Consider the following 24,839-nt stretch of genomic DNA (forward strand, 5'->3'; position numbering starts at 1 on the left):
GGCGTTCTGCGAGCGCGCGCATCGCTGGGTGCACGCTGTGAGCTCACGGGTGGGCGCAGGGGTGGGTGCACACGAGGTGCGTGTGTGCGGGGCGTGCGGGTGGGTACATCCCGCATGCTGCAGCGTGTGCACATGTGGGGGGTGTGTGTGCGCACGCTCGGGGGGGGGGGGGTGAACACCGCACGTTGCGCTCTGTGTTCCAGATGTGTGTCTCGCAGTGCGGTTGTGCGCATGCTGCGGGTGTGCATCGCACCTTCTCTTTGTACCCACGTGTGTCTGCAGGCAGTGTGTGTGTGCGCACGTGCCCCAAAGCTCTCTGCGTGTCGCATCGATTTTTCCTGTCCTCTTTCTGGCCCCGATGTGCCAGTCTTCTCCGTGCTGTGGTGGCTCTGAGCACCCTCCTCTCCAGTCATCTGAGACCCCCACCCAGGAAATTATTTATCTTATTTCTGGAACTCGGGGAAGCATCTCAGACAGTGACTTCTGAGGAAAAAAAAAAAAAGGAGGAGAAAAAAAATTTAAACAGGATTGTTAGTCAAGAGTCTTCAGCTGGAGTTGCCACTTTTACTAGAGCAGGGACAAGTTCAGGCAGCAGTTTGCTGGTGGTGAAGTAACGGCAGCGCGGGGCGGGAGGACGGGATGGGGTCCACCGGGAAGTTGTGGGATTGCAGGAAAAAAACACTAAAGTGAAGAACAAGCCACCAAAACATGGGGATCTTGGCGCAGATGCCGGAGGAAGAGGAGCTCCGTGGCTGCCAGCCAGCCAGTTCTGCCGGCCCGGCAGAGAGAGCAGCCGGTCGGGGCGAGCGGGCAGCGTGCCTGTGGGCCAAATCCCGGGCTGGTGGCAGGGCCGGGCCGAGCCTGCCCGTGCCCCCCCGCCCCTCCCCCCCCCCCCCCCAAGTTTGCATCCTGCGAGCCGTGGCAACCGCAGAATGCGTCAGGGCTCCCTGGGCAGCGGGGCCACGGCCGGGCAGTCGGGCAGAGGACAAGCGATGGCTGACAGCAGCAGTTTGGCTCTCCCGGCGTTTCTTGCCCCCGACCCCCCCCCCCCCGCGCGCCTCTGGCCCCTTCCCCTTCCCGCCGTGCCGGGCCCCACCGCCTCGTCCCCGCCCCGCGGCTCTCGCCCTATTGGCGGTGGCGCCACTGGATGGGCCGGCGCGGCTGGGCCTGGCATGGCAGCACCGCCCCCCGGCTCTGCCCAGCCCGGCTCTGGCCCCCGCCCCCCCCGGGGCCGGCCGGGGGCTGCTGTGCCGAGGCCGCTCCCTCCCCGCCCCGCCCCGCCGCCGCCTCCGTCTCCTCCGTCTCCGCCTCCTTCTCCCCAGGCTCCCCCGCCCGCCTTCAGCCGCTCGGCAGCCCGATCGCCGGCGCCGAGACACCGGTGCCCGGTCCGGTTTGGGAGGTGCCTCACCTGGCCCCAGAATCGGGCGAGGGGGCTGCGGTGTAGCTCCCGAAGATCCCCTCCCGGCCCATCTACGTCTCGGGAGCGGCGGGGAGCTACACGCGGCCAAACCACCGCCAGGTCAGAGCGGGACGGGCCGGTTTGGCTGGGCTCGGTTTGGCGGGGGGCAGGGGGGCGGCCGGGGCGGGGCGGTGACGGCCCGGTCTGGCCCGCAGGGAAGGAGAAGGTGCGGCTGGAGGACCTGTACCAGGAGGGGCAGCTACTGGGGAGCGGCGGCTACGGATCGGTTTACTCGGGCATCCGCCTCTCTGATGGCAGGGACGGTGGCGGGGCTGGCAGGGCGGAAGGGAGGAGGGGAGGAGGAGGAGGAGGAGAAGGAGGAGGAGGCTCAGCCTGTCGCTCCCCTTGGCTTGCAGGTGGCCATCAAACATGTGGCCCGGGAACGTGTCGCAGTGTGGGGTGAGCTGGTGAGTGACCGGGGCTACCAGGAGAAACCGGGGCGTCACAGGGTGGGAGATAAGGCGAGGCCCGAGAGGGTGGAAACCTGTGGGTGTAGCGGGGCAGGGGGAGTTTGCAAAACCTGTATGCTGGCCGGTTTGGTTTGCAGGCATGGAAGGCCTTGGGCTGCTCTACTCCCCTTGTTTGCCTTGGCTTTTTTTAAATTTTTGGTTTTGGCTAAGGCAGGGGGAAAAGGCGTGGTTTTTTCCCACCTGTGGGGTTTTTTTTCTTTTTTTTCCCTCTTTTTTTTTTTTTTTTTTTTTGCATGTAACGGTCGGGCCTTCCCCGGGCCCGTGCTGCCCTCTTCCGGCACCAGCAGCTTTTTTTTACAACCCAAAGTTTGTAAACAAGAGTCCCGTGTTGGCGAGGGGGTGGCGGGTCACACCGTGCATCGTCCCCCCCCACCACTGGTGCAGCCCCCGTGTCCCCAAGGACACTCAGGTGAGGATCGGGGAGCAGGCAGCATCCGCCTGACGAGCTCCGCCTGTCTCCCGTAGGAACACGAGAGTACAGCCCACCAGAGTGGGTCCTCTACCACCGCTACCACGGCCGTTCAGCAACAGTCTGGTCCCTGGGCATCCTGCTCTATGACATGGTCTGCGGGGACGTCCCCTTTGAGCAGGATGAGGACATCGTCAGGGGCCAGCTCTTCTTCCGCCAGCCGATCTCCCTCGGTGGGTACCCGGCTTCATGGTGGGCAACGGGTTTGTGAGATGGCACCGGGCGCACAAGCATCCCTGCTCTTACGACTGTGGAGGAGGGTGATCTCCCGTGGTTAGCTGGGGGAGGTGGCACGTGAGGAGGGTGATCTCCTGTGGTTAGCTGGGAGATGTGGCACCTGTCCTGCCATCCTGCTCTCCTCCAAAACAGCTCCTGGATCAGGAGGTTTAGGGATAGCTCTGAGCACACCCAGCATGTCCTGCGCACTGCGGACAGTGGCGGAAGGTGGACAGGAGCCTTCTCTGACCGGCGGTGTCTGGTTTCTCTCCCCAGAGTGCCAGTATCTCATCAGGTGGTGTTTGTCCTCGCGGCCTTCAGACAGACCATCTCTGGAGGACATTTTCAACCACTCCTGGCTGCGAGGCATTCACCTGCCCTAGGAGATGGCAGACACCCCACCCGCATGGTTTGGCCCGGGACCCTGGCACATAACAGCTCCAGGCATGTCCTGGCCATAAGAAGCAAAGACCAGGCTTCCTCACCACCGTAGCACTGAGCAGGGATCATTGGGAACACGCACATCCTGCCCCAAAGCTGGGCTGGAGACCTGATCTTCCAAGTGCTGGTGGCCACCATCCAACCCAGCTGTCCTGGGCTCCATCTGAATGACCCTGTCTCATTTGCTGGTCTTGCCAGTAATTTTTTTTTTGTTTGTTGGTTTTGGTTCTGTTATTGGTGGAGAGAGGAGACCTTACTGCAAACCATCTGGTTTTGGTGCCTCCCAAACATCTTCCTGACCACCTGAATTCAGGACGGTGAGAGGATCGGAGACCTTATTGCAAGAGAAGCTTCAACGGGGGAAAAACTTGGGGGAAGGGCAGTTACTGTGGCCGAATGGCTGCTTCCTCCGCTGTCACCATGCTCGAGTGCCTTCAGCTGAGATCTGGGCTGTGCTGGAGGAAATACTTGGATTTTCCTACACTGCTGCTTTTCCAAGACTCGCCTGGGTATATACTTCCTTTCCCCCTTTCAAAAAGAAAAAGGTCAGAAGACACCTGGGAGCCAAGCAGGTGATCCCTCACCTCCCGTGCCTCCACCTCGCCTGGATTTTCTGGGTTTCTTTGCTTCTCAGTGCCCTCACGAACGCACAAATGATGCAAACCAACAGAGCTGTAAATGTGTTCAGTTATACAGGAGCGAATTTTGATGTATAGTTGTTAATAGTGATAACGTTTTACCTTTTTTTCTTTTTTCCAGTTTTTGTTTTTGATTTATTTTCATAGATTTGTTTTTTAAAGAGAGAGTTCTAGCCGGCAGGGTAACTTATTTATTTATTTATAATTTGCGTGGGTTTCCCACCCATGCCTTGCTCCCACAGCTGTTGATCCCCCACTTTTCTGTTCAGGCCTTCCCTCTGTGTCTGCCCCCTGTCCATCCCCACCTGCAGTGTTTCTGTCTGGCGGGGTGCAGAGCGGCTGCCTGCTCCCCAGCTCTCTCTGTACAGAGTTCTGGTTGCTGTTGTTCCCTTGCCAGGTGTTTTGTTTTTCCCTGCGGGTGTCTTGTTTGGGGCTGGGGAGGGGGGAGCTGCTCCGGGCTGTCTGCGCTGTCAAGTCTTTATATGTTTTAGCTGGCAGGTTTTTTCTTGATAGTTCATATTGTACAGGGGAATTCAGAAATTTTGTATTAATGCGGTTTTAAATAAAAACAAACCACTTGATGTGATGGAGACATCCCGTTACTGTGGGGTGGGATGAAGGATGCTGCGAGCATGCCGGGTACCGGTGGCCACACCGTGGCATGGCTACTGCAGGGCTACTGTGGGGACCACCCGTTTGTCTCCAGCTGAGACTAACTCCGAAGGCCTCGCCCAAAGGCTCACTGAGCCATGTCAGCCAGGACCAGCCAGCCGACAGCACCACGGGGAAGACTGGACCCATCCCTCGGCGGGGTGTTTCCAGGGCCGACAGCTCCTGGCAGGTCTGGGAGGGATCGAAGGGCTGTGGAGCCCTTTGCGTTTCCGTTCACCCGCAGGCTGGTGCGAAGCGTGTGCTGGGGACAGCAAGGAAACAACCATCAAAGCGACCTTGTGAAAGGCCGGGTGTTGCCAGCCAAATTAAATTTTTGTTAGGCAGATCCTGTTGCTCTGGCTCTGTTGGTGCACAGCGGGTCTTGGGTGCCAGGTGCTGGGGGGTGAAGAAAGCTGCAAGCGGGCTGTGCCCACCTCCAGCTCGGCTGCAGCGAACGCAGAGTGAGAGGAAGTTGATCTTGGGATTATGAGAAGTCGGTCGCTATCAGTCAGCGGCGGTAACGCTTCGCTCGAGCTTTTACCCTCCAAACTGTCAAACCCCACTTCCCAGCTCTACAGTGCTTTGGCTTTTGGGGGTGTTGGTTTTGGTTTTTGTTTTCACTTGGGATTTTTTTTTTTTTAAATTAATGTGCTGAATTTTGAACCCTGTTCCTGCTTGACCTCATGGCCCACCTGCTGCGCTGCGCATGCTGGGCTGTGTCTGCCCCAAGGAAGGGGCACGTTTCCCCTTCTGCAGGTTACTTTGCAAGTCCCCCACATCTCAGACAACAGGACCATCCTTTCCTTTTCTTGCCCCAGGGCTCTCTTGCTTAAACACACCCCCACACCCCCCCACACACACACCCCCCGCCCCCCGCCGTGCCCAGGCAATGGTCCCTCTCCCTGGCTCACCCCGGGCTTGCCAGCACCGCTGTCGGAGCCGGGGGGCTGCTGTGCGAGAGAAAGGGGGGTCCTGGAGCCACGTCCCAGTCTCGTGGGGTGACCTGGTGTGCTGTGTTACTGCTGTGCCTCTTCCTTCAGCAGAAAGCGTTAACTCTGTCTGGTTTGCCTTTTTTTTTTTTTTTAAACTCAGCTGCATCTTTCATCTCCTCAGGGCTGCTACAAGCAGGAAGCGCAGCTTCACAGCCTTCAAAGTTTAGCGCTGTTTTGAGATGTGGTTTGTATTTAACCTCCTCTCTCGCTCGCTTTTTCCCCGGACCATCCAGGAAACTGCTCTTACACAAAGCAAACCTCCCCACCACGCTGCCTGCTACCACAAGGAGCCTGAGCCCCTCAGGTGGCCGCCGTCCCCCCTCAGCACCACCGAAACGCTCTGGCAGCTGCCCCGGCTGCGGGCTGAGCTCAGCCCCCCCTGCCCATAAACACTCGCTGACTGCTGCGGTGTTCCTTAGAAAACTCGCCGCAGAAAGGCTGAGCAGCTCGAGTGTGGGGCTGGGGTGCTGATAGTCACTTTGTTTCTGCCTGTTGCTGATCATTTTGTCCCTGCCAGGCTGGTGCTGCAGGAGGGGAACCGTGCCATCGTGTCCCCTGGGAAGATCCCGCTGCCCGGGTACTGTTTTGTCCTGCCAAGGTGACGGGGTGTATCCAAGGTTTGGGTGTTGGGAAAGGATCGGTGCGTGTTTGATCCCTGTGCGCCCGCCTTCCTGTGCAGTAATGCCTTCATGGGGCTGGGAGCCACCAGATTCATGTCCCAGACCTCTGCCACGGGGACAGGACCACAGTAGGTGTGACGGGAGACCTGAAGATGGGCAGCCGATGCCCGTTGCTCCCCTCCACATCATCGCATTGTGGCACAGGAGCTGGGGGAAAGGAAAAGGCCTTTTCATCCCTCATTTCTCCTCGACAGAGAAATGTTCGCTTCCATTTGGGGCTGTCAGCTGTGATAGGAGAGGATGAAGATGCAGGAGATTTCCAGCAGGAAGCGATTTGGAGCCAGCATCACACTCCCACCTCTAGTTCACAACTTTTTATTGCTCCCTGCTGTCAGCAGGGGAAGGACCCACATTTCGGAAAGCAGAAAAAAAATGATGAAGCAGAAGCAGGATGAGATTTCAGACTGTTGGACCTCCCGTTCTGGGAGCACCAGAGTCCCATCGATGGCTGAGGACTTGCAAAGGGCCAGAACTCATCACACCTGTGTATTCCTCTACCCATCCATCCCCAGCAAAGGTGCTTGGTGATGCAGAAGGGACTGGCCAGGGCAGCCTGCAGCCACAGCAACAGCAAGGGTTGTGTTTTGCATGTCCCTGTCTGGGACTGAGAGATGAGCAACAGCCAAACCCCTACCACGGCTGGAACAATGCAGATGAGCACCGAGGAGAAAAATCCCTTGGGGAGTGGGGGCTCGCCGCAGGGACCCGAAGAGCTGGAGTCTTAGAGGTGGCATCTCACCTCACATCCTGCCGCAAGGAAAACATCCAGCTGCCCCGAGGCGGCGTCTGAAACCCTTTGGCCCTTCTCAGCACAGTGAGGCACAGGAGCTATTTTAAACACCTGCCTTAGGATGGGGTGAATTATCAGCAAACCAGGTGTCCCGTAACTCAGCTCCCCAGTAATGAATCCCAGTGGAAGTCGGTCTCCAAAGGCTTTTTGCCGACGACCTGTGTGGCAACAGCACCACCTCCACAGGGCAGGTGGGGAAACTGAGGCACGGTGCCCCAACTTGCTGGAGATCTTTAGTGGTGGAGCTTGAGCTCACCTGCCTTTCCCTGTCCTACCCCTCCTTAGGCTGGGACCAGCCGCAGAGGATCTCCCAGCTTTAAACCCCTGATGGCCCCACATCCCCCAGGCAGGGGATTTAGTCCTCCAGGAGTCGAGACTAAAGCCCTGCACCCCCCTCAGCATGAACCCGTGGTGAAACCTGTCCCTTCCCAGCCCTCCTCTGAAAAATAGACCCCGTGCTGTGACAGTGGGGGCGGCCAGGTGCTGGTTTCAGGCACCTGTAGCCCCGCTCCAGACCAGAGTCTCATGTTTTGGGGTTTATACCGACCTTCCTGAGAGTGGGATCTGCGCTAACCCTGCCTGCGTGACACGTCGAAACTGCATCACTCGGCCTGAGAGTTGGTGGGGGTTTTTATGAGGAAAAAACCACTTTAGTCACCGTAAAAAAACCAAACAACCAAACAACAACCGCAAAACCTTCCAGTGTGTAAAGTTGAGTCAAATTTAGCAGCTTCAGCTAAGGAAACGTATTTTTTAAAGGAATAATCGGTGTGATTCTTTCATCCTTTTCCAAGCTTTTGGTCCCCTTTCTCCAGGGTAATATTTCTGTGTCCTTAATCTCTGTGTTTATTACAGTTAGGAGAGGGTTAAGCAACCCAAAAAATGGAACAGCTGCTCCTGTTTCACATTGAAGCAGCCGCTTCAGTGAACCTGAAATGACACACAGGCATGCACGTGCATTTGAAAGGTTGCAGGGACAGAGATTTCACCCCGCTTCAAAAGCTGTGAGACAAACAGAAGCGGCAAAATGTCATTTCAGGTCAGCCCCTGCCAAAAGTCTTCCTCTTCCTCCAGCTCCCTGAAACAGGTAGGCAGGGCCAGGGCCCCAGCACACGCATGTGGCCTCGCAAGCCATCAGCACTGACCCCAACAGAAACCGCCCCCGTGCTGCCACCCGTGCGGCACAGGTGTGCCACAACAGCCGTGATCTCGGTGCCAGGCTACTACTTGTAGTAATCACTCGCTGTAGCATCCCTATGTGTGTGCATGGGTGTGTGTAGATCCCCCCAAACACATAAATTTGGCTCAGTTGGGCCCAGGTTGGCTTCTGCCATCACCAGCTGAGACCTGACGGCAATCGAAGCACAGCTGAGGATGCCAAGGACTTGGGTTTCAGCCCTTTTCCCCCATCCTCTGGGGGGGTTTTCTCTCCTTTTGGGGAGAGGAGCAGGATGAGGGCAGCGTGGAGACGATGAGCCACCTTCCCTTGCCAGGGTGGAGGGTCACTCTCCTGCTGCTCTAGCAGGGTGTTTCCGGACAAAGTCTTAAAACAGTTTATCCCCGTTTATTCAGGAAGTGACTGCTTGTGCCTCATGGCTTGCCCCATAATGGCGGCTCCTCCTTTCCCCTGGTTGTCGTTAGGAGGGGACATTTTGGCACCGGGGCTTGGCTGGGGGCTGGAAATGGCCCCAAAGGGCTTTGAACCGTTGAGGGGATCATGACAGCCGCGGGTGCCAGCGGAGCCACCCCGGGGTGCCGCAGGGACCCAGACGGGTGCTGCCTCCCCTCAGTGCCGTGTCCCACCCCCGCCCGGCTCTCTCCGCCCGCTCCCTCCTGTAGCCCTGCGGGTGGTTTAACCCGCTTCCTCCCGCCCTCTCCCGATGGTTTCGCCCAGGGGCTTGCTGGGCGTCTCCCCACCCACACCGTGAGCGGTGTCTCCCCTTCCCCATCCCCTTAACCCGACCGGCCCTCCCCTCCTCAGGGTCCCCCCAGCCCACGCAGGCACTGCCGTCTCAGCCCCGCTGTCATGCCCCGCTCCATGCGGGCTGCTCCCCCCGCCCTGCCCCCCCCTCCATGGTCTCTTCCGCCTCACGCAGCTCCCTCCAGCCCCGCAGACCCCGCCCCTTCTCTGACGTCACCCCCCCACCCGCTCGCCATTGGCTGATCCACAGCACCTTGCTCGACAGCGGCCAATGGCGGCGCTCTCTCCGCCCGGATCCAAGATGGCGTCGCCGGGGGCTGCAGGAGGGTGGCGGTGAGGCGGCCTGCGGGGCCCGGCCAGCCGGCCGGTGGGCTCGCTGGCCAGCCGGGCCCCCCCTCCCTTCTGCCACGGCGGCCGAGAGCGGCAGGCAGTTCTGGAACCAGAGCGCCAAGCTGCCAGGCAGGTGAGCGCGGGTCCGTCCTGGCCCGGCCCTACCCGCCCCACCTCCTCCGGGGAAGGGGTGCAAGGGCCACAGCTCCCCTCCCCAGCTGGGGGGCGTTGGGTAGGGGAGCTGGAGCAGCCCCTCTGCCTCGGGAAGGGGCTGTCAGGAGTACCCTGCCTGGCTGTGGGGCTGTGGCCCCTGGGGTACCCCCTGCAAGGGTGGGGGGTACCAGGGGTGGATACCAGGGGAGCTGGCTGGGGGCCCTGGGGTTCTTCTCTGCAATAAGGGGGATGCCGCGGGCACCCCAGGCTATGGGGCAGGGGAATTTTGCTGGAGGAAATGCCCTTGTATAAGGCAAGGGTAGTGCCAGGATCGCCCCCTCATCTGTAGGGCAGGGCAGGCCCTGGGGGGGACCCCTGTGTGCAGTCTCTGCCCCATGGGAAGCAGGGTGGAGGGGGTCAGGGCCTCGAAGGTGCCCCTGGGGTGGCCTCAGAGCCAGGGCTATACTGTCCTCCTTCCCACAGATACTGAAGAGATCTCACCCCTTCCCGAAGCCCTTAGAGATGTTGCCTTGGGTGGCAGCAGCTCTGTCCCAAACAGGTGCCCCTACCAACATGTGTGCCCCCTCTGTTATCCTCTCTGCAGGGTGTCACTCCTGGTCCACCTCTACTCGATACGAGGGTCTGTGGGGCCTCTCTGTCTACACCTCCCCTGCTGTGGTTCCTCTGACTGTGATGTCCCTGTTCCTGTCGAGGCACCTGCACCCAGCTGGGGATGGGAGAAACAAGTGAAATGTCTGATTCAAGTGGTATTTAGGAAGAAGAGGCTGATGGTGATGAAGGAGATGCTCCCTACAAGGCCTCTGGAGCAAGGCTCCCATGGGGACAGGGCACCCACCTCTCTGGGGAGGCTTTCACAAGTGCTGTTCCTGTCTGGTGCTCCTCACAGTTGCTCTCATTTGCCTTATCTGAACCCTGCCCTTCCCCTCCTGGTGTGCGGACGCAGTCTGAAATGCTTAGGTGGCTCTAAATCCTGCTGGGCCAGCAAATCTCTCTTTCTAATGTGCTTTCACTCGGTTCTTTGTCACTGCGCTGGCTCCCTCAGGTTGGTGGAACAGTCCAGACCCGGGGCAAGCAAAGGGAAAGCAATGAGCGCTATGTGTTCCTCCTCTTCTGCTCACGGGGGAAGCAAATGTTGTGCTCTCCCTGGGTTGTTTTGTCTCCCGATTGCTCCTGTCCCTCCCGTGGAGGTCATGGCCCTGCTCCCAGCTGGTGGTCTTAGACAGCATCTCTCTTCTGCAGTGGACGACTTCAGGCTTCGGCTTGGAAAGCTCAAATTGGGTGAACCGGTCTGGGAGGCAGCTGGTACTGCCTAGGCAATACACTCCAACGTCAAGTTTTTGGCAAAGTTCTCCCCTGCTCCTAACTGGCTGCTGTCCAGGAGTCTTGCTACCACCTTGAAATCCCCTGCGTGCCCGTCCTTCCCAGAGATGGCTACCGACAGGTCTTGGGCAACACAACCACGGAAGGTGGAGGTGGGATGTGCTGCATCCATGGTCGCTGGATGTGAAGCTCCCTTTCTTCTTTTTTGTCTGAGCTTTGATTCTTGGCTCTCTCCTTTCTTTGCCCTGACAAGATGACAGAGGGAGGCTTTGTAAAGATTTGGAGACTGTCTTAGCTTCCTTTTCCATGACACTTGGTGTATTTGGTCACTTAGTTGTATTAGCTTTTAGGTGGTGCTTTTTCCCTGCAGTTTAAGGTGGCAGAGCTAGTAATATTGTTTCACATTTCCAGTACTGGCCTGTGGTTTTTGCATTGGGATTTCTCACCCCAGTAATTTCCTGGGGATGCATTGACAGGTTGGTCTAGTGTCTTATCCTCTGTGCAATGGGTTTTTTATTTCCTGTTCTTTAAAGAGATGGGCAGCCAGGCTCCAGTGGGAGGTATTTAAATGCTGTTTTAAAAGGGGAGAAACAGAATCTGCTAGGAATAAATATGTTCTGTGTCCAAAGTGGCACTGAGGTTTCATGGATGTGCAGTGTCAGTAACCTACACCCTGGGACGATCTCCTTGTGAGCGTTGTAACGCAGATACTGCAGCCGTTGTACCAGACACTGAACATACGGGTAACAAAAAATGCCTGTCCTGAAAAGCTTAAACTGAGACAGGACTGGGGACTCATCCAGTCGGTTTGGGAGCACAGAGTCAGCCTAGGTCTCAGCTCCTGACTAAGGAGTGGTGTGTTTGCTGAGAGGTAGTTCCTGCCCTGAGCTTTCTGTCCATGCAGAAGTTGAGCGAAGACAGCTGCAGAGAGGGAGTTAAGCTGGGAGACAGCAGATTCATCTAGCCGAGCTGTGTCAGGGAAAAACAGACAAGAGTGGGTAAATAAAGTTACTGAGCATCATTTGGTGGGATCACTCAATTTTCTCAGCTGTAAAGGTAGGATGTGATAATGCACCTCTGTGTGGAGCTGTAGGATGTGCTGGTAGTTGGGTACAAGGATGTGAGCTAAAGGAGCAGGATCAGACGTCGAGGGTACTACAGATACTATGGCAGAAACTGCATCTCTCCCTACCAGCTGGGCCTGTTGCTGCTGCCTCCCCTGCATCAACTGGTTCCCAGCACGCTTTCCAGCTGCACCAGGCTGCCATCCCCCTCTACACAGCTGGGATCTGCTCGTTTTACTGCTGAGCACCATCTGCAGCTCCTGGAAACCAGGCCAGCTCTGTTGACCCAAGAGGAGCCTGTCCCTTGTGTGCCAGCTCTGAACAGGCCCTTGTCTCTGCTGTGGGATGTGGGACTGTGCTGTGTACCAGGGGGTGAGGAGGAATTGTTTTCCAGAGATGGTTTTTCAGGGTGGGGTGGCTGTGAATAGTTACCCAAATGGAGGTAATAGCTCAGGATTCCTGTCTTGCATCCAGACACTCTACAACCAGTGATGAGCACTTGTATAGGAGCTCTTCTCTGAGGTGTTGCTCCTCATGTAATGCCTGCAGCCCTCAGGCTCCCTGTCCCATGGGTCACTTTCCACCAGGAGGGGAGCTGAGGGATGGAGACATGTCTTATTTCAGGCCACATAGGAGGTAGTTGATTAAGCTGGGATTTGGACCCGAGTCAAACCGTGTACCGTAGCATTGGCTGCAAACCTGAGAGCCAGCGTGGGGTTCAGTCCCTGAGGTGTGTTGCAGAAGAGCCCCAGTGTCACTGGCTGCAGTCCTTCCCTGTCCCGCAGGGCTTGGAAACATGAATTCCCAAAACTGGAAATCCCCTTGAAGGAAAAAAGAATGAACATCAGTGTGTAAGGCAGGGGGACAGAGACACGTGGTCACTCAGAGTGAATCGGTGGTGCAGAAAAGAGCAGATCTCAAATCCCAGCTCAGGCTGGAGAGAGCCTAAGAGTTTAAACAAGGCTTCTCTTTGCTGCTGCAAAGAACAAATCTTCAGCTGAATGTGGTACTTTGGATCTAAGGCTTTGAAGACAACCATTATTGAAGCTGCTTTTGGTCTGTATTCAGCTCCCAACCACAGACAAGAGGTGCAACCCCAGACTAGGCTGAGGAGATTATTCGTGGATGCTCAGTGGCTTTTTGCACTGTTTTTTTTTTTTTCTTTCCCTTTTCTGCAGCATTCAACCTGTCTGTGGAGCACAGCATCCTCCGCTGGATCCCCAGCTCACCAAAAAAGTAAGTGTTTATCTTCCGGAGATGCAGGCCACGAGGCTTTGCAGGTTTTTTGCTCAGTCCTGCAGTGGGTGGAGGTCTCCAGCATCCTCTGGCACTGTGATGTTCCAGCAGAGAAGGGCAGCAGCGGCGTGTGGTGCTGCCTTGAGCTCTGTGAAAGCTTGCGGGGAAAGCTTATCTGCTGGTGTCCTTTGTGGCCAGAAATCCGTATCATACCAGCCACATCAAAGGAGACAGGCGTATTTTTTAGCAACGGTGTTTGAGCCCTCTGCTCCCCTTTGGAGACTGAAGAATTAAGGGAAGGGGAGGTAAAGCTGCCCAGCAGCTGGGAGGCTGGAGAACCGCAGCACCCCTCCAGGCAGGAAAAGGCAGAACTGATCTGAACTGCCTTCTTGTCTCTATCTCGTGCTGTGTAGTGGTGAAGGTTCCCCCTTTTCTGTGACACTTCAGGTGGTGAACTTTGACTCCTGTAGCTGAAGGGTAAATGCAAAGGCTCCTTCTGTGCCTGAGAGAAGAACCAGGCTAGCCTGTCTGCTGGGAGCCATCGCAGCTGTATCAGGAACATCTGCAAGTGCAGACTGGCTCTAACTTCTGACATGCCTCTCCCCCCAGGTCGCAGGGCTTTTTTTGGGTGTTAATCTACCAGTTTTCTCTAGGGTGGGGGGAGGCAGAGCTGGAGGAGTCGTATGTCTCTCCCCTTTGCCCTGCTCATCGCAGGCAGCCGGCTGCCTGTGCTGTGGAAGTCACCCAGCAGGTCCCTGCTGCCTGCAGGTGGCATTGGCAGCCCATCACCTCCTCTCTGCGCTAGCAATTAGCTTGATCACTCTTTAGATCAGCAGTGAACAGAACAGATCTGAAGGTTGGTTCTTGTGGGATTCCCACAGCTCCTTCTGCCTCACCTCCTGTGCCCTTCTGCCCATGGCTTCCCATGGGAAGAGGGAATTCTGATCCCCTGGCAGCCAGGTGTCTGATGCAGGAGGAAGGAAGGGAAGGAGAAATGGGGGGGAAATGATGGAAGAGCCACAACAGATGCCTGTGAACCAGCTGATCCATCAGAGTGGGCCAGTGGTGCTCTGTTTGCTGGGACTGGGGAAGAGAGGGGTGGAATCTGCAGCGGCAGGTCTCTGACAGTGGCCAGAAGAGTGAGGTGGGGTTGGAGAGGTGCAGACTCCATCCCCACCTCACCGCAGCATCTGCTTCTTGAAGAGGAGGCCTGTGTGCGGACCCCCCTTCAGAAGCAGCAATCCCTTCCCCTTCGGCCCGTCATTCCACTCGTCACCCGAATCTCTGACCAAAACGCTTTGGGTGCTGCCCCCATGACGCTGAGGGAGAAAACCCGCCCGGAGAAGTTTTGGCAGCTCCTTTCCAGCCACAACACAGACCTGGGTGAGTGTGGCAAAACGGGGGTGCCTGTGGGTGGGAAGGGGAAGGCAGAGGGGGCCTGCTGCCTGCTTCAGGTTGCAGTCAGGTCTTCTCTGGCGTGGATGAAATGACTACCTGCAGTTGCTCCAAGTGGGATAGTTGCATAAACTGCTCTGTTGGCAGATGGTTATGTCCTCCACCAGCTGCCTGTCCATTTCCAGTCTTTCTCCATCTCACAAATGATGGTTGTGATCACTAAGGGCTGTTGGGCTCTGCATGAGAACTGAGGCTTTGGAGGATTGGAGCCCCTGCAACCACCAGTCCTGTGCCCAGACTGAGCTGGAAACGTCTCTACTCCCCTTGCTGCAGGCACACATCCCCTGTCATTGCTAATGTGGAGCCTTCCTGGAGGCTCGAGTGTCTCCAGAGCCTGCAGGAGCAGACTGGGCTTGCCTCTTCTTCTGGGTGTAGTGGTGCCTGGACATGCCTAGGATCTAACCCACTACCACCACTGTCCGTTTGCAGATGAGCTGAGGAAATGCAGCTGGCCCGGTGTGCCCAGAGAGGTCTGGCCTGTGACATGGCGTCTCCTCTCAGTGAGTACTCGGAGCTGTGATGCAGGAGTCTGGGGGGACTGTGCCGAGCCAGGGACATGTGCTGCTAGACCTTCGTTGTGTCCTGTAACCAGGTTTGCTCATTTTGTGTTTGTGCCCAGCGTACGGGTGAGCTGTAGGGGTTTTTTTGGTCGGGGAGTCTAATTGCTACATCCTCTTTGAGCACAAAGCCCAGACTGATACTGGGAACGTGTGGTTCCCTCTTGTTTTGGGAAACTGAATCTCATGAAGGTGGGTTGCTCCAAGATCAGTGAAGGCATCAGGGGCTGGGAAAGCCAAATCCCATGAAAGCTCTTTCCCCAGCTCCTGAGTCTCTGTGCCTGATGCTTCCAGGTGCACAGCTGACCGGCAGGATTTCAGGGGATGGTTTGTGGTGAGGGAAGAGGCTCTGCCCTGACACAGCTTTTCCTCCCACAGGGTTAGCTCCTCACAGACATGGAGCAGTGAAAGCTGACCTTACAGCGCAAGCGGGAGGAGTGCTTCAGCTTCATCCAGCAGGATTACGATTCCCAGAACAAGAAGCACCATCAAGACACTTACCGACAGGTACGAGCCCGCTGCCCGTTGCCTGGTTTTCTGCCTTGGTTACGTCCCTTTCCTCTCTCTTGCTGCCGCTTGTCCGCGCAGTTGAGGTCATGCAAGGACTTCCTCTAGCTGTAGCTATCAGGAGTCTTCTCCTTGGGGACAGGACACCATGCTTCTGTCTGTCTTCTTACAGGCAGTAGTTTAAGCCTTCCCTAAATTGACCTAATAACTAGAATTCAGACCCCACCTCTTTCCCAGTTCAGGGCACCTGCCCACGCCTGAGCAGAGGAGACTGGAGATTAAACTGTAGATGATTTTCTCAGTGCAGCCGTCATCTGCAGCCCTCACTGCGCTTGTCAGCAAGTGCAGCTCTTGCCTGGGGGGACACTGAGGGGTGGATTCCCCTCTGTTAGCCTGTGAGAAGTTACTGTGCCCCTAGAAAGCACAGCTGGTGTGTGTAACCCACCCTCTCTTCCAGATCCACATCGACATTCCAAGGACCAACCTGCTCATCCCCCCTCTTCCAGCAGCCGCTCATCCAGGAGGTAAGAGGGGAAGCGAAGCTCCTGCCCCACATTTGCCGTGGGGTGTGTGTGGGGTTAGACCAGCACTGCCATGAGTGAGTTGGTCTTGCAGGGAAGCTTCCCTGGCTGACAGCTCCTGATGTGAATACCTGCTGAAACTTTTTCCCACGTTTCTGAAATCAGACTTGGAACTCAGGAGTGATGAGATCAGCTCTTCTGTGGTGAGATGTAGCTGAGAACTGGTAAAAGACCTGAAACTTTTGTTTTGAGACAAATTCAAGGTGTTTGAATCAGAGGAGATCAGTTGTGTTTTGCTATGAAACCTCTTTCCAGTGAAGCAGGATGTGAGAAACATGGGCAGGGAGGGGTTTGAGAGGTGGCCAGGAGGTGTGAGGAGCATCTGTCCTCTTTAGAAACGAGCTCTGTGTGTGTGTGTATATGTCAGAGCATGGTGTCCTGGGGCTGGGGCAGTCTGGAAATAACACACTGGTTGTGGGGGGAGGGTGCTCTGTTGGGAACTATCCTGACCCATGATGTTTTGCCAGGAGAACTGTGCTGATAACAGATAACAGCCTTGGCTTTTACGTGACACTCAGCAAGGTGTGCTGCTCTGCTAATGGGCAGCCCTGCCCGAGGGGTGGAAGGGTCTTAAGCCACCTGGATCTTGAAAAGCTGGATCTGCACTTCTTCAAACAGAGGCTTTGAGGAGCCTGGGCTGCTTTGTTCGGTGAAGTGTGGGCTGGCCTGTGTGGGGGATCTGTGGATCATACCAGAGTCTCTCCTAGGACTTGCATGCTTCTTATCTCACCCGTATTGCTGCAGAAAAGCCTGACAGTGCATGATCTCCGCTTCCTGAGCTTAGCAGTTATGCTTTTCTGCCTTTCCTTTGTGCACGGCTAAGGCAGGTACCTGCTTTCCCTCATTCTTCCCTAGATCTTTGAAAGAATCCTGTTTATCTGGGCCATTCGACACCCAGCCAGCGGCTGTGTGCAGGGAATCAATGACCTGGTCAGTCTGTTCTTTGTTGTGCTCCTCTCTGAGTATGTCGGTAAGTGACTTCTGCTGTTTGAAGCAGGGTGCTGCCTCTTGACCACAGTGTTTGAAATGGTGTGAAGCACTGGCATCAGACAAGTTTGTCTTGCTGGAGGGGATGATGTGTGTGTTCTTCCTTCCCAGAACATGATTATTTTTAAAGGTAAAATAGCTCACTGGGTTCTAGGGACTGGGTGGTTTAAAGGAACAGTTACAGAAGCTAAACCTTTGCTTCCCAAGTTGCTGACTCAATTCCCATTCACGTATTAGTGAGCAGTGTTGCCATCTGACAGCTGCCTGCAGCTCACGTCAAAATGAGATGGTGGTACAAGTCCAGTCCTTGAAGCTGAAGGGAAACCGGAGGAAAGCCAAAAAAAATAAGCCTCTCTAATTTGTCCTGCAGGTTGGTACCCTGTGGGCACCCTTGGCTGAGTGCTAAGAACAGAGATGGGAGATGCACATGTGGCGTGCTCTGCCTGGAAAGACTCCTCATCTCAGTGAGTAAACTCACCGGTCCTTTGCAGGTCAGGGTGTGACTCATGCTCCAAGGTGCTTCTCAGCAGGAATGGCCCAACTAGCCAAATGGGAGTCTTAAAATGTGGTGTACGCCATGTGCTTTCTGTTAGCTGAGAGATGTGTACCTGGTGCGTCAATTTTCTTTGAAAAGACTCATGTTTAAAGAAGTCTATAATTTCTGAAAAACACGTACAATTGCTTTGACATTCCTGAAAGTCCTTATGTCTTCCAAGTGTAACACAATTCAAGGCTTTGCAGGAATAAGGAAACAAAATCTGACCTCTTAGATGAATCGGCTCCTACCTTTGCAGAGACAATAGCAGATCCATAGATCGATACAGTGCTAGCGTGGTGTCGTCATAAGCCCACAGGTGTTACCTCCAGAACTTGCCTGTAATCAGAATATTGCTGATTTCATACCTTGATTTCAAGTCACTAAAAAGCTGCATAGGCCCTCTAGGGGATAAGAAGATTGGAAAGGAAAGATTGGAATGGGCAACACAGGGAAAATAATCAGTGATGCCTGAGTTCCAGGAAACAGACACTCTCCTGGGAAAATGTCTTTTCCATCACTTATAGTTACAGCTGCCCACTGATGACCCCAGGGCCAGGGTGAGACATTAGATTAAGACCATCAGGTATGCTGGATGGCACAACCTGGCTGATTTAATGAGTTGCTTCAATAGGTATGATAACTGATGTGAATTAATCTCTTCACTGCATGACTGGAGCTCATTGTTAGAAGTCACGTTGCCTGCTCTGGCAGACAGTGCAGCCTGGCAGATAAGCTCAGCAAGCAAGGCTAAGCCACTGGAAAGTGTCTTTTCTTAGGCAGAGATGTGGTTCTACCTGCTACTTAAATACTAATCCATTCTTTCTCTAATTCGTGAGGGTGGTATGGGGATGCTGCCCAATCTTCAGAGACGAACAAAATCAGAGTTTGTTACAGTGTTGGTCTCCTCTGGGTGAAAAAACAGAGCAGAAGAACCCACCTCACATGGAGTTTGCCCATCTCCTCACTCCTGTGTCCTCACAAGTTTTATTTAGAGATACACAATTCACATGCCAGCTGTCCCTTGTGACTGGTTAGTGGCAAATGCAACTCACCCCTCATATGCACAGGAGGATTTGGGAGAGGAGGGATCCGCAGTCAGTGTTGAGAAGGAGAGGTGTGGGATGAGACCAAGAAGCCGAGGACATGCCTTTTTAGTCAACTTACAGACCTACTATAACATCATCAGACCCTGATGAAAGGGTAAAAAAAGCAAGGGGGGTGATTTTTGCGCTGTCAGTTCAGACTCTGTTCAGGAAGCTGAACATATTTTATAAAATATGGCTGTGTAGGTACTTAAGCATGTTGGAATATATTGGGGTTGGTTAGTGCAGGGTCACCTTCTGCATGCTGCTGATCTCCGCCCTCAGCTGAGCCACCTCCTCCAGCAGAAGCTGCAAGTTTTGGGTTTCCTTGATCCACAAAGTGGACGGATTGCTGCAGGAAGAGAAGAGCCGTTCTTGTCAGAGTGGCCCATCCCATGTGGGGAGCGTCTGAGCTCAACAGAGAGGAGACACATGTGCTTTCCCTCCTCTGCACGTGTAAAGGCAGGAGGGAGGTACAGGCGCCCAGCTGTTAGGAAAATGTGTGCAGGGAGCACAAGGGCAGCCGATGCTTCCGCACAGACCCAATTCCAGCTCAGGACACGTCTCTTACCGCAGGGTCTCCAGGTGTGCTAGAGACACACGTATCAGCTCCTGAAGGGGAATAACACTTCGTTAGAGTATCTGCTACCAGAGCTGCCGGGGCTTCCCAGGAGAGGCTTCCCCAGGAAGAGCCGGCAAAAGCTGTTGCTTCTGTTGGTCACCCTGCAGGGAAGTGGGAGAGGCTGTAATTTATCCAGCCACTGTCAGCTACACTCCCTTGCAGGAGGTCCCTGTCCCACCAGAGTCACTGACCTCCACCAGTCCCTTTGTGCATGTGCTCCACACTGGCAGCGAGGTCCAGCAGTAAACACCAGCTGCAATTCACATCACCAAGAGACAGTTATTTTCTGGGGCTGCTGGCGATGTCTGTAGTCACCTTGTCTCCTCCCTGTTGCTTTGGGGCTGGGGCACCTGGTGGGGTAACATGGGGTGCAGAGAGAGGACGGGCCTCGGACCGGGAGCCATCCCCCAGGCTTGAGGGGACTGCACAGCCATGCTCTTCAGGTGTGCTCAGTGCCCCAGAGCTGCTCCCCATTTCCCCTTGCTGCTTCGGTGAGCACCGAGACCAGGCCGCACGGACTAGGAGAGGCACCTCTCCACCAGTCCCCTGCACAGCCCCTCTGGGAGCCCCCAGTTCAGGCTTGGAAATACCTACACCCTTCTCTTGCAGGCTTGCAGACTGAGCAAGACATTTGCACCAGTGGCCAGAGCAGCAGCATGGCTGGAGACTTCCAGTCTTAGTGGTAGTCCAAAAGCAAGTCCCGGTCAAGGACATACTCAGGAAGCATTTGGGCCATGGGAGTTTCCACACATACTGGCCTGGAAGGAAAGCTGGCCAGCAGAAAGCTGACACCCCCTCTTCTTCTGCAAGGCCATCTTTTGCCTGAAAAAGAGGGAGTCCTGTGTCTGTCCACGAGCCAAATCTTGAGCAAAGCCCTTCACCGGTGGATTTCTGTTTTCAGGCTGAAAAGCCTCTGTTTTGGAAGCCTGCTGCTGACAGAGAGCTGATAGAGCAGTGCCCAGGAGAAACACAATTTCCATCCACACTGTTCAACACTGCCAGCAGCTCTTCCCCAGAGGGAGGGCTCCAGGAGCACCTCCTGGAAGGGAACGAAAATAATCCCGGAAGTAAAGAGGTGGAGTAAATGAAGACTGCTTTTCAGCAGGCTTTCTGGCGTGGACCTTGCTCTCTCTTTTGCTGAGAAAGCAGGGCTGTTCTCGCTTGTGATCACACAGCTCCCTCGTTGGGGTGTCTCTCCGCACGGCTGGGAAGGGCAGGAGCCTTGTCTGTGGGTCCTCCCAGAGCCCTCACGGAGCTGCGCGGTCTCTTGCCCGAGCTGGGGAAACCGCTTCCCCTGCGGAGGCACGACTCTGCGCCCCAGCGTCTGGCTACATGGCACTTTGTACTACTGCAGCCAAAGTTTGGGCCTCTGGCAAACGCGCGGGAGCGAAGCTGCTGAGGGGCTTGGCTCGAGCTTCTCCCTGAGAACGGCCACAGCATGAGCAGCACCCGGCTTCAATGCCCAAGTGGGAGTCCCGAGCTGCTGGCTGGGGAACACCCCCTGATCTCCCTGTGGCTCGCACTGGCCCTCAGCCATCCCCTTCCTCCCCATCCCCGTCCACAGCAGAAACATGTAGTATGTACATGGCGAAGATGCACATGCCCAGCTGAAGTCTCCCCAGGGAGGCGAGGGGTGGGTGACAAGGAAGGCTGGAGACCGTCCCTGGGCAAGGAAACCAGAGAAGAGTCAGGCCTGTCTCTGGAGGTCTCTTCTCGAGGATCCCCAGCCACCCACGTTCCAGCTCCCTGTGGGGAGGCGGGCACTGAGTCCTACACACTCCCCCCTGGGGCAGGGGAGGGGGCACCCCCTGGGTGCTGAGAGTGCAGCAGCAGCAGAGGCGCTGGGCCTCGTCGGCCGGGTCGGGGCGGGCGCAGGTGGCACAGCCGAGGGCCCAGGCCGTGTGCTCCTGGGTGGGACGGGGAAGTGCAGCCGGAAACACTCTGGCCCAGGGGGCGCTGGCCCGGTGTCAGCCCCTGCGCCTGCCCAGAGCAACAGAGCCACTGCTGCACACCCAGCCCAAGGGGCCCCAGGCTGGGCTTCAGGAATACCAAGGGAATTTTAGAGTTACTTTGGAATTCCAACATTCCAAACCCCACACATTTCAAGTTTAACATTCAGAAAATTCAAATTTACAGTGTGGAGGTTTCCAAAATTTGGAAATTTCAAATTTCTGAAATTTCATACATTTCAAATTCAAAATGTGGACATTTCAAAATCCAGCAATTTCAAATTCAAAACTCCCACATTCCAAAACCTGGACATTTGAAATCTGGAATTTGGAAAATTCAAATCTACAGTTCTGAGGTTTCCAAATCTCAAAATTCAAAAGTTTCAAACATTTCAAATTCAAGATGCAGACAGTTCAAAATTTGGCATTTTCAATTCAAAATTCCAACATTCCAAAACCTGGGCATATGAATGCTGACACGGAAGTCTCGGACACAACTTAGACGACCAATGTGATCAAGTTGATGCCACTTTATTAAAGGCTACACAGCAATTTACACTCTATCACAGGCTTCACGCGCCACTATCTTATTGCTAATAGGCTAAAGCTGCCTGTTCACGCGCCCTTCTGCCCTCTGTGATTGGTCCCGGTGTGGTGTCCACGCGCTGCTCTCCCCCCAGGTAGACCCCCTGTTTTCGACATTCCAACATCTTTATCTCTTGGGCGGGAATGTAGTTTCTCAGGCCATCTCAGCCTTGTTTGTGTCCTTGAACACAGCTGCAGCTTGCTGTTACAGTGAGGCCCCTTGGTCTGAATCGCTCACAACATGTTCGTTGTTCTCCAGTGATGCCACATATGAAATTTAAAATTTGGAAAATTCAAATTTACAGTTCAGAGGTTTCCAAATTTTGAAATTTGGAAATTTCAAATTTCAGATATTTTTAATTCAACATTCTGATATCTCAAAATACAGCACTTTCAAATTCAAACTGCCGACATTCCAAAACCCAGACATTTTCAGATTTAGAATTCAGAAAAATCAAATCTAAAGTTCAGAGATTTCCAAATTTTGAAAGTCAGAAATTTCAAATTTCAGAAATGTCCAATTCATGATGTGGACATTTCAAAATTTGTCATTTTCAAATTCAAAATTCCAACATTCCATAACCCCAGACATTTCAAATTTGGAATTTGGAAAATTCAAATCTAAAGTTCTGAGGTTTTCAAATTTCAAAATTCAGAAATTTCAAATGTGTCTTGGCACCCCCACACCCCCAGACTCCCCCAGGACCCCCAGACCATCCAGACCCCTCCACACCCCACCCAGAACTCCCAGACCCCCCCTAGGACCCCTCCTGGCACCCCCAGAACACTCCCAGGATCCCTAGAGCCCCCCCAGACCCCCGCCATCAACCCCAGACCCCTCCAGGACCCCCCCAGCACCCCCTGAGGATCCCCAGAGCCCCCCAGACCCCCCATGGTACCCCCAGACACCCCCCGCTCCCCCGAACTCCCTGGCACCTCTAGACTGCCCCCAGGCCCTGCCCCAAGCTCACCCTGACCAGGGTGACCATGCACTGTCCCTCCTCCCACAGCCGCTCCTGCCGCCGCCCATCGGCCTCCTGGGAAGGGGTGAGGACAGAGGGGAGGATCGGTCACCCCCCCAAAGGCTGGGGGGTGTTGGGGGGACATGGGGGTTTCGAGGGTCAGGGAACCCCCGCCAGAGTGATGACAGATGTCACAGACACACCCCGAGCCCTGGCTGAGGAAGGTGCAATGGGGGCACTGCCAGCTCTGAGATAAAAAAAAGGTGTGGGGGGTCAGGGCTTGGGATCACCCCCAAAAATCAGGGACCCCCCCAGGAAGGGCAGGGACTCCCCTAAACTGACCTGGGGGGTTGGGGGGGGGCCGTCAGGCAAGGTGGAGGCACTCGCAGACCCTGCAGAGGACGCTGGGGCTGGGGTTCAGGAAGGTGCAGGAGGCGCAGGCGCAGCCCCCCACCTTGTTGCTGGCATTGGGGTGCAGCCCCAGAGTCAGGGGGGCCCCCCCTATAGCGCTGGAGAGGAAAAAAAGAGGGTGAGGGACCCTATAGATCCCCATAATTCCCCATAGGGGATCGGGGGGGGTTGGGGGGGCTGTACCCTGGGGTCCCCCCATGGCGGCTGGCTGGGGGGTTCCACCTGGAGGAGGGAGGGGGTGGGGGGACACTCTCAGGATCTATAGGGGCTGTATAGGGGCCCTACAGACCCACATGTGACCCCAGGAGCCCCCCCCCAGGCCCTCCAGCCCCTAGAGCCCCCCCCTAGCACCCCTAGAGCCCCCCTATAGATGCCCCATAGAGCACCCACAGACCCTATAGAGCCCCCCTAGAGGCCCCCCAGGCCCTATAGAGCCCCTCTACAGCCCCCCGCAGCCCCTATATCCCCTCTATAGCCCCCCCAGCCCCTATAGAGCCCCCCAGTCCTGTACCTGCAGGGCCGTCCCCATCCGTTCTTGGTAGGGAATTGGCCCACCACCCTGGGAGCAGGAAGAGGAGCCACTCCCAGTTCACACCAGCATGAACCAGTGACACCCCCACTCCACCCTCCCTGCACATCCCTGGGGACCCCCAGTATAGCCCAGTTCCACGCCTACCCCTCCCAGTGCAGCCCAACCTCCTCCCAGTCCCTCCCAGTATAGTCATGTGCTCCCCCCAGTCCCTCCCAGTATAGCTGTGTGCTTCCCCCAGTCCCTCCCAGTTCCCACCAGTCCCCGCTCACCTCAGCCCCCCCACCAGGATGTCAAGAACTGGGGGTTTCGGTGCTGGTTCGGGGGGGGGCGGGGGGGCAGGGGGAGAGTCAGAGCCCTCCCAGTGCCCCCCAGTACATCCCAGTGCCTCCCAGTACTCCCCAGCGAAAATAACGAGTTAACGGGGCAGCAGTGGCACTAATGGGGGCGCACCCCTCACCTGGGGTCCCCGAGGGGTCCTGCCCCCAAAAACCCTCTGGTGGGGGGGATCCCAGTGGGCGGGGGGGTTCCTCTCCCCACCCTGTCAGGGGGGTCCCCGGAGGGGGGGAACGGGGGTGCGTGAGGGTCCGGGGGTACCAGGGAGAACTCGGGGACTCCCGTCCCCAGCGCGGGGGGTGCCGCGGGGAGGGGGCGCTCAGCGGGGAGCCCCTGCCTTCCTCAGGGGCCGGCGGGGAGGAGGGTGGGGAGGGGAGGAGGAAGAGGAGGAGGAAGAGGAGGCAGCAGCGCCTGCCCGACCGGCGCCGCCTCCAAAATAGCAGCGGCGGCGGCGGCGGCGGCTGAGGGGAAGAAAGCGCCTTCCCGCCCTGAGACCGTCACGCCGCGCCGGCCCCGCCCCCGAACGGGCTGCCCTCACCCGCCATGGCGGCCGCGGCGTCGCTCCACACCCCCCCCCCCGCGTCCTGCGCATGCGCTCTCCTGGCCCCGCCCCTGCACTGGCAATGCCCACACTCCTCATGGCGGCCGCGGCGTCACGCCGCACCCTTTTCTCGTCTGTGCGTGCGCCCTACTGGCCCCGCCCCCTCACTGGCAATGCCCACACTCCCCATGGCGGCCGCGGCGTCACGCCGCACCCCTTCCGCGTCTGTGCATGCGCCCTGCCGGCCCCGCTGGCCCGGGCTGGGCTGGGCCGAGCCGCGCCGCCCTGGGGTGTGTGGCCGGGGCGGCGGCACGGCGGGGTTGGGGGCGGTCTGCGAGGGGCCCCA

General features: G+C 56.4%; 1 protein-coding gene and 1 pseudogene across 1 annotated transcript; both read left to right on the forward strand.

Annotated features, from left to right (window-relative positions):
* Positions 1-1,147: 1,147 nt before the first annotated feature.
* Positions 1,148-3,049, forward strand: LOC141918829 (serine/threonine-protein kinase pim-1-like; annotated as a pseudogene).
* Positions 3,050-8,879: 5,830 nt separating this feature from the next.
* Positions 8,880-21,692, forward strand: LOC141918831 (uncharacterized). The gene is made up of 8 exons (XM_074813677.1): positions 8,880-9,190; positions 12,794-12,851; positions 14,039-14,234; positions 14,736-14,898; positions 15,242-15,370; positions 15,828-15,894; positions 15,986-17,402; positions 19,790-21,692. Exons 1-5 carry the CDS (start codon positions 8,880-8,882, stop codon positions 15,276-15,278), a joined length of 765 nt encoding a protein of 254 aa, XP_074669778.1. The 3' UTR covers positions 15,279-15,370; positions 15,828-15,894; positions 15,986-17,402; positions 19,790-21,692.
* The last annotated feature ends 3,147 nt before the right edge of the window (positions 21,693-24,839 follow it).

This window comes from Strix aluco, chromosome Z, assembly GCF_031877795.1.
Source record: "Strix aluco isolate bStrAlu1 chromosome Z, bStrAlu1.hap1, whole genome shotgun sequence".
Classification (NCBI taxonomy): Eukaryota; Metazoa; Chordata; class Aves; order Strigiformes; family Strigidae; genus Strix; species Strix aluco.